General features: G+C 36.1%; 1 protein-coding gene across 7 annotated transcripts in view; it reads right to left on the bottom strand.

Moving 5' to 3' along the window:
- RABGAP1 (RAB GTPase activating protein 1) overlaps window positions 1-14,404 on the bottom strand; it is a 152,649-nt gene that overhangs the window by 79,036 nt on the left and 59,209 nt on the right. For all 7 annotated transcript variants that reach the window (XM_036022181.1, XM_036022182.1, XM_028508729.2 and 4 more), the window contains 2 exons: window positions 5,396-5,570; window positions 970-1,063 (listed from right to left, as the gene is read on the bottom strand). In XM_036022181.1, coding sequence (XP_035878074.1) covers window positions 970-1,063; window positions 5,396-5,570 — 269 coding nt within the window. The remainder of the gene's footprint in view (window positions 1-969; window positions 1,064-5,395; window positions 5,571-14,404) is intronic.

The following is a 14,404-nucleotide window of genomic DNA, read 5'->3' as shown; positions in this document are numbered from 1 at the left end:
AGAGGGAGAAAGAGAGAGAGAAACATCAATGTGTGGTTGCTTCTTGTGTGCCCCCTACTGGGGACCTGGCTCACAACCCAGTCATATACCCTGACTGGGAATCGAACCAGTGGCCCTTTGGTTCACAGGCTGGCACTCAATCCACTGAGCCATACCAGCCAGGGCAGGTACTGCATGTTTTAAAAATTCTTGTGACACACCAGTTGAAACTGCTGGTCCTAGGATAGTGCTTGTTAACATTGTTGTCAGGCTCTCTTTCTTTAAGACATTATTTATTATCTTTAGAGAGGGGGGAAGAAACATCAATGTGAGAAACATTAATCAGTTGCTTCTCGCGTGTACCCAACTGGGAACAGAACCTGCAACTCAGACATGTGCCCTGATGGGGAACTTAACTGGCAACCTTTCGTTTAGTGGGATGACACCCAGCCAACTGAACCACAAAGGTCAGGGCACCTTGTCAAGCTATCTCTTGAGCTGATAAAAGTTCCTGAATTTAACAAGTATTAATAGGAAAAGTAATTGGTAGAGCAGTTAATATATATCATGTTTATAACATTCTGCTCTGTCACCTTAAGTAACACAGGAAAAATCCCAGCTGGGGTCTCATCTGTGGCTCCATGTGTTGTGTGAATGTCCTCTGTAGTTCACTGATTTATTGCATATTATCTAACTATTGTGTCTTATCTTAACCAGTCACTGGTTCCTAACCTCTTCCATATAAAGGACCTCTGTCCTTATTTATTCTCACTATAGACTCCATCTCTGAATAAATATTTCCTGCAGCAATGAGAATTTATTAGGTTTCTGACATTCTAAATGTTGATTTCAGATATTCACTAATACCCTCGTAGACTTCTAAAACAGAATGTAGAACATGAAATTCACACTTAGTTTTCTATTATTGGTTCCAAAACTGAACATAATAGAATTGCAGGTGAAAAGGAGAATTATTCTATTATAACTTACCATTTCGATAGCAGTTCTCCCCATGTTTCAAGAATTTTTTCTGCACATTCTTTGGATACATCACCAGATCCACTCAAGAGGGGTTCGTCATTATCTTCCATAAACAAAACAAACACAAAAAGATAACAGAGGTGACTATGCTAGCCAAAAGAATGACATGGAAACAGAACAAATTTGAATGACTGTGTTGGAAGCAGAAAGACATAATTTCTCTTCTTTAGAATACAGGTATAAATACCAAGAAAATAAAAGTGGTCCTACATGGAATGTTGCTGTAATCTTTTTCATTCTCTTGCTTTCCATGTAGGTTCATGTTATGTCAACTGAAGAAACGTATCATTTAATCATAAAATGACAGGACTCAAAATATGGTATGTTCCCTCTCCTTTTCCAAAGCAAACAGCTTTGTGCATGAAAATATATAGCAGTCTCATTTCCAGCAGTTGAAAAAATTACAAACCACTTAAGTGCCCAACAACAGAAGAGGAGAGATGTGCTGAATAAATTATGATACGTGTTTACAATGTAATTGCATGTCTATATTTGTTTACATAATGGTATGGCAAAATACCACACAATATAGAAACATCAAGAGCTAAATCTTCATTATGATCTAAACCAGGTTAAAAAATAGAAAATAGTTTGGAATGGACTATACCAAGATATTAATAATTATTGCCTCTGCACAATGGAATTATATTTTCTCTCTCATGATGTGTTTTTTCTCTCCTTTATGTGTTAATGATTTTCTAAATTTTCAACAACGGCATACATTAAACTAGAAAGCAAAAAAATATTAAGAAGGACTAAAATGAGTCATTTCAAATTTAATTCAAGTAATTAGGAAAAGTAAATTCAAATGTGAATTTAAAGATTATAAAACACGGAAAGACATTAAAAAAAGGACACCAGTGAAGGCTGTGAAAGGCCCTGAAAAGTGTAGGGAAAGAAGGGGGAAATAAGGACTCAGTATCTCCTTAATCAATCCTCTTTTGTTGGACACTTGGGGAGTTTTCAACTTTTTGCTACAAATAGAATCAGGATGAACATATCTTGTTGCTTTCATTGGGTATATGCCCAGAAGTGAACTTCCTGGATTTAAAAAAAAAAAAAAGCATACTTTTAAGGGTTTTGAAACTTAAATGCCTTCCAAAATGGTTTTACCAATTTATGTTTCCAGTGGTTGAGTACAATAGCACTTGTTTTCCACCAATGCTGTTTCTACATTTTCTGGTTTAACTTGCCTAAACAAAGTTTTAGAGTTTTATACACCTGATGATTACATTACAAACTGCCTTTTTTTTTTAAAGACTCAGAAATCCATGATACTTACTAAAGTATCTTCTATTAAATTTTCTTTCATTTGCCTTGGGCATTATCATCAATTTTGATGGTGAGATAGGGAAGGGGTCACATTGAATGTGAGACATCTTCTGTGGATGGATGAATAGGAAAAAGAGAAAGTCTCAAAGGCACTAAGATAAACTTGTACTTTACTATTCTGCCAAAATTGGTCCTACTTTCTAACGCCTCAACTAATTCTCTACACATTAAAATGTCAATATACTACAACTCTTTCGGGGAAGGAAGCCTCAAAAATGTACTAAAATTTACAAGAAGTGACAATTCCTTTAAAGAGCTACCCTACAAAACCTATCTATCTTACAAAATTCTTTTCTGTTTTGGATGCTTTCAACAAATCTAAATAGGAGTAGTTTGAAATCTGTGTTTAGAACTCCATGCACCTAAGGATGGGGAGTGAGCAGGCAATCTCAGGATATTTCTGAAAACCCCCTGCTCCCTCTTTATAACTGCTGACTTCCTGCCCTGTAAGCACAAATGCCTTTTGAATAAGGAGCCACTCTAGGGGGTTGCAGCCATTTCTTTTCAGGGAGCAAAAGAGATCACAATGGGACTGTTTCCCTGGTTTGTATACTGGATTAGAGGGAATTAAAAATGACATGCTACACAGTCTTCTCCAGCCCCAGTTAGCATGGTATTACATACCAGAAATTGTATTATACACGAGGGAAAAAATGTGGGGCAAAAAAGGACACTCTCCTCCTGCACAGAGCTCGTGCTCTGGTGTTCCCTGATTCTCCCATGATGCCTTTAGTCCTTATGGCTCCCTAATGAATAGTCAGTATAGGCCTTCTGAATCCCCTCGATTGTATTTAAAAATCTCCCCTGGCTGGTGTGACTTTGTGGATTGAATGCTGGCCTGCAAACTAGGGGTCACCAGTTTGATTCCCAGTCTAGGACACATGCCTGGGTTGTGGGCCAGGTCCCCAATTGGGAAAAGGGCGCACCAGAGGCAACCACACACTGATGTTTCTCTCCCTCTCTTTCTCCCTCCCTTCCCCTCTCTAAAAATAAATAAATAAAATCTTTTAAAAACATCTATGCCTACTACTCAGTATATACTATAACTAGATGCCTGTCCTAATGCTATCGTTTAGCTGGGCCCAAATTTCTTTGTAACTGGTAGATGCTCTTTAAAATCTCTATTGTGAAGATTTGAACATTCACTGTTTTCATAATAAACAGCGTCTTTCTCAGTTTTTTGCTGGTTTGTTTTTATTGCTGAACCTAAGTATAGGAGAGTTCTGTAAACTTTTACTTGCTTTGTCAGGTCGAAGACCACCAGTTAAACAGTGTAGATAATCTCAGGTAGCAGGAACAAGTCCACCTTTCCCAGTTTTAACACAGGACTTGAACGAGCTCTGCAGGGAGACTAAGTTGTCTCTCTGACTTCTCCAAAAACAATACATGTGCTTTCTTTGCACTTCAAAATGCTTTATGTGAACTAAATGCACAAAAGTGATAACAGAATAGAGCTTAGACCTTTCACTCACAGACCTGGATAAAATCCTCCCTGCTATTTTCTAGTTGTGTGACTACAGACAAGTACACTTTTCTGAGAATCCATTTCCTTATATGCGAAATAAGAATAATAATGAATCCTATTTTTTAGGGTTTTTGTGAGGATTACATAAACAGAGTATTATTTTATTTTGTAAACAAAGTGCCTATCTACCACATATTAAGTATCTAGTAATTGGTGGCCATTAATATTACTAATAAATGATTCTAAGTTGATTAGTCATAGGAAAAGTGGAAATTACAGAGAATACGGGAAGTAGGAATTTAGAACTTGCTCTAAACTTGAAAAAAGTACATATAATCATGACTGTTCTTTCTTTTAACCCAATCAATCATTCCTGCCATCTCTCTGCCATTGTTAATGTACTTTGTTAGCCAGGAGTGCCCAAACCAGCCAGACGGCCCTGCTTGAATTCTCCCTAAACTTTCCAAGTCCCAGCTCAAAAACTAACCTTTGTACGCCCCACACCACTCTCCCCACAATAAAAAATGGGTTCTTCTCTATGTTTCTAGAACACTTCTGTGAACTTCCCATGGACACATGCTTCACATGACCTTCTAGCATAATCAGCTTTTCCACCCTTAAAAATAAAGCCTTGGTACAAAATTATAAATTAGAAAATGCCTCCCAAATCTTCACTTTTCCTGTGCTCCTTCCCTCTTTTTCTCCCTGCTATGTAGTATCTATTAACAGGTATCTGCAGACTGACATATTAGTTCATAGATATAACCATTAAAAAAGAGGAAAAAACCCAACTGGTTGATTCCTAATGTTTATCAGTGTAAAAACTCAATGATGCGTAAGTATCAATTTGTGTATTAAAATAAATTGTATATTTTGTGACAGGGTCATTAAGTGGAAGCCACTTCTGGCAAATGAACTTGTCTCTATAAAATGAGCCAATGAGATAAAATATTCAAGTGAAAGCTGTGTAAATTTTACACTAAAAATGTGCTAGTACATTAAGCTAGTGCTAGACTGATTCTTTAAAGAAGAACTAAATGTAAGTCTCATTTTGTCAAACTTGATTACAATTATCTTAAAGAAGGTCCAAAGTGACTGTGTTTTGTCATGTACAATGTAGTTTTGCCCAAATTTTTGAGGGAAAAATAAGGATGTGCACTATACATGGGCAATACTAATTCTGTATCTACGTAAATGTTTTTAATTCTTTCATTTATTTTTACGTGTTAAAAATGTAACCCTAGAAAGCAATAATATCTGTATGTTCAAAAATTAATGCTAAAATTACTTTTTAACACAAAAACAAGTACTTAAACATAAATAATTGAATTAAAAAATTAAAATGGAAGATTTTTCTCCTGAAAGTCTGGGCCAAAAATGTATGTGCACAATATACACAGGAGCCCATCACATGTGGCAAAATACAGTAATCTTTTTTTGATCTCCCATGTCCTTTGCATATAGTAGACTGTCATGAGTATTTACTGAAAGAACTGCAAGTGTCATGTCACATTATCAATTCCCTAATAAAACTGTCCTCCACCCCAAACCACAACAGAAGCCCTGCCTTCAATTTACCTTCCTCTTCGTCATCTTCCGGAGGAGATGGTATCATTGAGCTCTGAGACCCGGACTGTGGCAGGCGGATCGAGGGGCTGGCTGTAGTTTTCCTCCTCTCTCTTTCTGATTCACTTTCCAAGCACACAACTTCGTATAACGTGTCAGTATTACTCTTTCTCTCCTTTTGCTTTATCTTGAAGATGAAAAAATATTATTTTATGAAGCAGTGTAATTCTTTAATAGAACACTACCTTTTTAAAAAATTATACTTTATTGATTATGCTATTACAGTTGCCCCAAGGTTTTTTGGGTTGTTTCTTTTGGCCCCCTTTATCAAGCCCCACCCCACTCACTCAGGTAATCCCCATACATGTCCATGTCCACAGGTCATGTGTTCTCTGACTACTCTATTCCCTGTGCTGTACTTGGCATCCCCATGGCTATTCTGTAACTACCAACTGGCAGTGTGTAATTGCTTTACCTTTTTCACCTATCCTCCCGACTCCCCTCCCATATGGTAACCACTGAAATGTTCTCTGCATCTATGATTCTGTTTCTGTTCTGCTTGTTTATTTTTCTTTTTAGAATTAACTGTTAATAGATATGTATTTATTGTCATTTTATTGTTCATATTTTTTAATCTTTTTCTTCTTAAAGGAGACCCTTTAACATGTCATGTAATACTGGTCTTGTGGTGATGATTCCTTTTAGCTTTTTCTTGTCTGGGAAGCTCTTTATCAGTCCCTCGATAACTCTGCTGGGTAATCTCGGTTGTAGGTCCTTGCATTTCAGCAATTTGAATACTTCTTGCCAATCCCTTCTAGCCTGCAAAGTTTCCTTTGAAAAATCAGCTGACAGCCTTACGGGAGCTCCCTTGTAGGTAACTGTTTTTCTCTTGCTGCCTTTAAGATTCCCTAACATTTGGCATTTTACTTATTATGTGTCTTGGAGTGGGCCTCTTTACATTCATTTTGTTTGGAACACTCTGTGCTTCCTGGGCTTGCATATCTATTTCCTTCACCAAGTTAGGGAAGTTTTCTTTCACTATTTTTTCAAATAGGTTTCCAATTTCTTGCTCTTCCTCTTCTCTTTCCAGCACCCCCATGATGCAAATGTCGGTATACTTGAAATTGTGCCAGAGGATTCTTACAATATCCTCTTTGTTTTGGATTTTTTTTCTTCTTGCTGTTCTGATTGGTTGTTTCTTGCTTCCTTATATTCTACATCACTGATTAGGTTATTGGCTTCATTCACTCTACTGTTGGTATCCTATATATTATTCTTTTTTATTACTGTAATCTCTGTAAACAGTGTGATCTTTGTTTCTGAATGGATTTTTTATGCTGTTGAGGTCCTCACTAAGTTCCTTGAGTATTATGAACTCTGCATCTTATAGATCACTTTCCTCCATTTTATGTAGCTCTCTTTCTGGAGTTTTGTTCTGTTCTTTCATTTGAGCCACGTTTCTTTGTCTCCTCATTTTGGCAGCCTCCCTGTGTTTGTGTCTATGTATTAGGCAGAGCTGCTATTTCTTGCAGGCTTGGCAGAGTGGCCTGATATAGTAGGCGTCCTGTAGAGTCCAGTGGCACAGCCTCCCCTGTGACCCAAGTTGGGTACTCAAGGTGTGCCCACCATGCTGGCTGTGTTACTTCCTGTTGTAGTTGAGCCTCGACTGCTATTGGCACATACAAGGTCAGCCACTGACTGTGTTCTGTCCAGGGTCACAAAGCATAAGCTACAACGTGATCTCAGATGGCTGCTCCTTGTGCTGGGCTTGGAGGTACCCAACAGAAGCCAAACTGTGAACCAAGGCAGAGCTGCTGCTAGTGCCTAGCTGGGGGCAACTTAGTGAGAGGGATGGGGCTCACTGAAGCCAGATGTTGCTTTTTTGAAATAATTTAGGAAAATATGAAGCATGAGACAAGACAAGCCATTTGTATGGAAAAGTCACTGAGAACAGCTTGGGTGGAGCAGGGCATCAGGGAACCACCAGGGTAGAGCAAACAGTGTGAGCCAGGTTGACAAAGTCTCAGATAATGGTGCCCGCCTGCCAGCTCTGTGGTTGTGGGGTGGAGGGCTCAGAAAAGGAACAATGGCCTCTGCCAGCACTCTGTCTGGGAGAAAGCTGTTGCTTAGTTCCTCCTCCTATGTCTCTGATGCTTTTCAATCTGCTGCCCCACACTGGAACTCAAAGGGAATGAATCCAAGTAAATCTGTGCATGGGCCTTTAAAAGGAACTGCCTGAGACTCAGCAGTTTCTGCCTTCCACAGCCTCAATCCCCCCTGGTTGTTACAGCCAGAAATTATGGGGACTCACCTCGGTGGTGTTACAGCCAGAAATTATGGAGACTCACCTCGGTGGCAATGGAACCCTGGGCTGGGGCACATAGTGTGGGACTGAGACCCCTTGCTCCTAAGATATCCCTCCTGATTTTTATCTGCCACAAGTGGGTATGGGACAAGCCTGTTCCGTGTCTCCGCCCCTCCTACAAGTCTCAGTGTGGTTTCTTCTGTAATTCCATAGTTTGATTCTTCTTTAATTCCATACTTGTAGGACTTCCATTCAATTCGATTTCTGATGGTTTTAAATAGTGGCTGCTCTACAGCAGAGTTGTAATTTTGATGTGGTTGTGCAAGGAGGCGAGCCATATTTACCTATGCCACCATCTTGACTCGAAGTCCTAATTGAGCTCTACTTCTGACTTCATAAAGGATGTGAGAATAGAAACTATTACTTTAAATATCTATACTAAACGTAACCTTTTCTAAATAGAAAACTATGTAGGTTTGTATTTTAAAACCCTTAGAAAACAGGACTCTAGTTCTGAAATTTTATTTATTGTCTTAAGACTGTATCATCAAATATCCGACCAATATTTAGTAAGTGTGAACTACAAAGTTAACCATTCTATATCTTCCAAACTACTTTAAGGTGTCCTTCAAGGTTTCGCATATAAACCCCTACATGAAAAAAATGTTTTAAAATACTCTGAAACAAAGTTTAGGACTAAGAAAGTAGTCATTATTTCCATGTTTCCCCCCCTGCACTCCTTCACAGCTTAAAACAGTATAGGAAACTTTTCTTCAACTGAAAGCTACAACTGTGAGGTGGGAGGAGAGATGAGTGGCAGAAAAAAGATGAACAGAACGCACAATATAAACTGTTATATATATATATATATATATATATATATATATATATATAATAAAACAGTTTAAATTGACCTAAGTTAAAAATTAAGAACAGGGAGTATAAAACTTCACCAGTACAATATTTATATATATATATATATATTAACATTCCATATTATAGCCAGTTTAAGGAGCTAGAAGGAAGAGTGAATATACAGAGCAGTAGGGAAAAGCAAACTGTAGGAAAAGACAGAGACAACTAGAAATGTGGCTACACTACATTTCTACATGTAGTGTAGTGGCTACACTACAAAGACGTACACATATAAGGTAAAAATACAGAAAGAGACAGGGAGGAAAATCAGAAGTTCATTAGGTGCAGAAATACCAGGCAGAGACTTTATCATCTCAATTTTCCTTTCGGGTTCTTAAGAAAAATCACCCCAGTCCTGGAAGGCCTAGATAATGCTGGTAACAAGTCCTTTCCATAACATCCTGAAGCAGTGTTTAATACAGGAAGTATTAAACTTTTCTGTCAAGGACCAAATAGCCAAAATGTTAGGCTATGTGGGCCAGTAATCTCTGCCATAACTACTTAATTCTGCTACCATGGTGCAAAAGCAGTCATAGACAGCAATATGGCTCTGTTCCGAAAAAATTTTATTCCAAGCACCAAGCCAGATTTGACCCACTGACTATTTTTACACAGTGTACCGACTTTGTTCCAACATGCCCACCCAAGGATTATTTAGCTTTCTCGATAAAACCAACTTTGACTTAGCTACTTACTACTAATTAAGGACCTGGATTCTGTGAAGTTACATATTAACCTGTAGATTTGTGTCCAGTAGATATGCAAATGATTTCTTTCCAACAGAAAAGATAACCCAAAGGTTACCTACAGGATATTAACCAGTTTCTTTCTAACCTACTCCTCTTTTGCTAATATTTTTTATTGAAGGAAGAACTATATAACCTCCAGTTCCTCTAAACTTACTGGTTCCATCATTACTTAATGAACAAAAAAATAAAATCTTACTGGTTTTATCATCTTACTGGTTCCATCATTACTTAATGAACAAAAAAATAAAATCTGTGACATGTTCATTCTAAATTTGGAATGACTTTTAACTTTTATATACTATACTTCAACAGGAAAATGATTTAGTTTAGTTGTTAAAAATCACTCTGAAACAGCTGAAAGATCACTTAGAGCTCTTTATCTTTAAAAAATTTTGTTGTATTTTGGGTCATAATTAGAAATGCTTTTACCTAGAAACTCTTCTGTCACAGCGACTAGAGCAACATTGCCTTTTGAAGTCAGATAAACTGAGTCAAGAACTAAACCCCAGTTGTAAGTCAAGTAGTCCAGCTATTAAAAATATTGCTCATTGTTAAAGGTAATAAATAGTACAGGGGTTCATATTATTTTTTTATGTTTTCATTTTTGTGTTTTAATTTTCTGAAATAAAATTTTAAAAGTACCCTAAAAAGGCAAAAAAGGTAGACTTAAAGAAATGAAAAGATGTCACAAGTTCTTGTATAAAATGACTGACATCATAAAGATGTCAATTCTCCCCAATAAAAATACCAATAATTTTTTCCAGAGTTACAAGGTGGAAACTGAAATGTATGTAAAAATAAACAAGCCTATATCTGGCAAAACCCACAAAAAGAACAACTGGGGAGGGAAGGCAACCCTGCCAAATATTAAAACCTATTATGTAAGGTACATAAACAGTGTAGCACTGGTACATGAATAACAGAAAAACTAATGAAAAATATAAAAAGGAGAAAGAGGGCTAACTATATATGAAAATGTGATATACAATAAAGGTGGCATCTCAAGTCAATGGGAGAAAATTAGACTTTCGAATGAATGGTACTGAGACAGGTAGATGGCCGTTTGAAAAAAGAATGACTAACATCTGTACTTGACACTATACATGAGAATAAAATACTCATATATAATTCATTAATCAAAGGTCTAAAGGTAGTAAAATGAAACCCAGTAATTTTAAAAATGTGTAAATTCCTTTATTACTTGGGAGCAGGGTTAGCATTTCTAATTATGACCCAAAATACAGAAACTTTAAAGGAAAAACTTGATAAATTCAAGTAAACTAAATAAACAAAAACAGTGTGTCAAAAAAGTCCGAAAGACCATCATAATTTAAGTCAAAAGACAGATGACAAACCAGGAGAAATAATTGCAAATTGTATCTCAAAGTGTTGACCTCTCAAATATATAAAAGGCTTCTAAAAATAAGAACAAAAGGTAAAAATCTAACTGCAAAAAATATGAAGAAACAATTCATTAAAAAGGTCACCCTTAAACATGACAAAACTGCTTATTTTCAATCATCAAAGGATAAATTAAAACTACCATTATACGCTTAAGTTTAATAACACAATCTTAAAAGCCTATGGAGAAACAGATACTCTCATTCCTAGGAATTTGGCAAATAAAATGAAATTACATAAGCAAAATTACCTTACATGCCAACAAAAATCGACTTTAACAGGAATCTACTCTACTCTCAAATGCTCTTTCATAAAATCAAAACAACACATGTACAAAGTTCAATATTGTAACAGTATTTGGATAGCAAATGATTGAGGAAAAACCCCAAATACGCATCAATAGAGGACTAGTTGAAAAGATCATGATTCATCCAAACTACACAATACTATGCAGCCATTAAACAAGAATGAGGAAGCTCTCTCTGAACTGATGGAGAATGACCTTTAGGACACATGAAGTTAAAAAAGCAAGGTGCAAGACAGTATATATAATATGCTAGTTTTTGTTTAAAAGAGGGATTAAAATACAGGGTCAGGTAAAAGTAGATTTACCCTACTTTGTTTGTATGGAAAATATAATTACCCTACAATTGTATTTATGGAAAATAACAATAATAATCCAAGAATAAACTCTTTTTGCATCCTCATAACTATAAACCTACTTCTGCCCCACCCTGTATATCAGTATTTTATTATTTTCACAAAAAGAAACATTGGAAAGATAACCCAGAAACTAATAATCATGGTTACCTATGGGGATGGGAGAAAGGAGACATAAATAAAATCAAGATTCATTGTATATATTTTTAGGTATAATTTGGACTTTTGCACCGTAAATTGAAAGGATGGAGATAAATGAACCTAATTATATGTCAAAAGGTAACATAACTATAATGAAAAAAAAATTCCTATTAACTTCTGAAGGCAATACTAATTTTATTTTTTTTAAGGGTTTTATTTATTTATTTTAGAGATAGGGAAAGGTAAGGAGAAAGAGAGGGAGAGAAACATCAATGTGTTACTGTTTTTCACATGCTACCCACTGGGGACCTGACCTGGCCCGCAACCCAGGCATGTGCCCTGACCAGGAATCGAAATGGTGACCCTTTGGTTCACAGGCTGGCACTCAATCCACTGAGCCACACCAGCCAGGGCTGAATGCAGTACTAATGTTATAATCTTACCTGGAACACTTTCAGAGCACAAAAAGAAGTTCCATGAAATCTTAAAACTTCACTCAATTAATTGTAATACTGATATTTTTTGAATGAACATGAACAAATGGGAATTTAATACTACAGAGATTCAAATAATTTCATATTATATGCCTCTATCTTCATAAATGCAAAAGGAAAAACATGCAAAAATACATAGGTACTATGGTTATATTAATAGATGTTTCTCCCCAAAATCTGTTTATGCATCTATAGAAAAGGTCAGATACATTAAATATCTGGAATCCTTTTCATTTAATCTTTACATACTGATTTTAATATACTGGTATTAAACTATGGGTTTTATTTCCAACTGAAAGAAACTTATAGCCCTGGTCGGGTAGCTCAGTTGATTAAGTGTCATCCCAATACGCCAAGATTGAGGGTTTGAGCCTCAGTCAAGGCACATACAAGAAATAATAAATGAATGCATAAGTAAGTGGAACAACAAATCAGCGAGGAAGGAAGGAAGGAAGGAAGGAAGGAAGGAAGGAAGGGAGGGAGGGAGGGAGGGAGTGGGGGGGGGAGAAAGGAACCTAAGTTGTACATAAGCTTTAGTGTGGCACTGAATATATTTTAGAGATTATGCAAGTTTATTGACTTAATATATGTATTTTAAGAATTGTGCAAGTTTATTGACACTTAATTACCTCTATCAGTAATTATATCAAATTATAAGCTTGTCCCTCTTTGGAATTTTAAATAATTGAAATCTCTATTTCATAAATCCCTATGATAATACCTTTTCTCAACAGATATTTTACACATTTATAAAGACTTTGTTATATTTTTGCTGAGAACAATAAAACAAAGACCGCATATTAAGGGTATTTCCTGCAATACAGATATTTAAAAATTCTTGGATAAAGAATAAATATATTACTGTTGTCATAACTGAAACATCCAATATTTAAAAACATATAAATGTAAAAGAAAACAAGAAAATCCTGTAATGTTCAATTACTAATGAAAATATCTGAATGAATCAACTGATTGAAGCCAGGATCACCCACAGAGGCTGAAACCGTAAGTCAGAAAGCTGTTGAGAAATAGGACATGTGGAAGCTGCCCAAGTCCCACCCCAAAGACTGCTTGGTAAATGCAAAGAGAAAACTCTACTTGCACGAAGGAAAAATCGGTGGTCACCACCTTAATCAAGTGATCACACTTCTGGGGAACAGTGGAACAGCTGATACTACGTGCCCCTGACTGAGCAGCTGAAGAACTCTAGGAGAGCCAGCACTTTCTTACGGTTTATGTTAAGGGGTACAGTGGTTTAGTGTCCACGTGTGTATGTGTCTATACACACCCCCACAGAGCAAACACAAAGAAGAGGCTCAGGGTGCCAGTATAATTACCCTAACTGCTGCCCTGTAAGACACTTGCCACATCATTTAGTCTTTCAGGTATCAGCTTAATGTCTCTCTGGCAATGAAAGTCCCATAAATTCTATAGTTTTAAGAATGCTTAGTCAGTCTCTTATTCACCTTATGTTACTGTTGGAAAATCTAGTCTTTAGGACCATTTTCTTCCTCTTTTAGTAAAATGATATCTGAAAATTTAAATCTAAGAAAGCAATCTTCCTTTCCTTACTAATTTTTAAGTTTCTTCTCTAATATGATACCATCTTAACAGAACAATTCCCACAATTGGGAAGGCTTCCAGGCTAAAAAAAGAGTTACTGAGTCACCAGATAAATTTAGTAAAAGAAAAAAGACCCAATTTGTAAATGTGTATTTTTAAAAACATTTCTATGATTATTTTTCCATACAGCAATAATAGAAACTACATAAATTTTTAAAAATTTGGTCTGTTGTTCTTTCTAATGAGAACTGCAAAGTGGTTAAAAATTTAAATTATGCTTAATTTAAGTAAATACTAAAAATATCTTACAGAGAGACAAAAGGAACATGTTTCCATAGAAAGAACCCTGATTGAGACTCTTAGAAAGCTTAGCTATGTATCTTTTTCACACATCCCATAAAATCTATTATTTTACATCTCTGGATCTATAAAATGAGAACTACCTTTACTGGATCACTAAGAAAATTATGTAAGACAGAAAAAAATGAAAGTGGATAGTGGAGTGATGGCCATAATAGGGCCTCAATTAATGGTAGCTGCTATTACTTTTTTTTTCCTTTTTTAAAAGAACTAATTTTTTCAATTGTAGTTTACATTCAATATTATTTTGTATAATTCTGTATGTACAGCATAGTGGTTAGACAGTCATATACTTTACAAAGTGTTCCCCTGATATTTCCACTACCCACCTGGCACCATCCATAGTTATCACAATACTACTGACTATATTCCATTTGTCATACATTACATCCTCGTGCCTATTTTGTAACTATCCAGGTGTACTTCTTAATTT

The sequence above is a fragment of the Phyllostomus discolor genome, chromosome 3 (genome assembly GCF_004126475.2).
Source record: "Phyllostomus discolor isolate MPI-MPIP mPhyDis1 chromosome 3, mPhyDis1.pri.v3, whole genome shotgun sequence".
Taxonomy (NCBI): domain Eukaryota; kingdom Metazoa; phylum Chordata; class Mammalia; order Chiroptera; family Phyllostomidae; genus Phyllostomus; species Phyllostomus discolor.
This window is presented reverse-complemented; position numbering and strand designations above follow the sequence as displayed.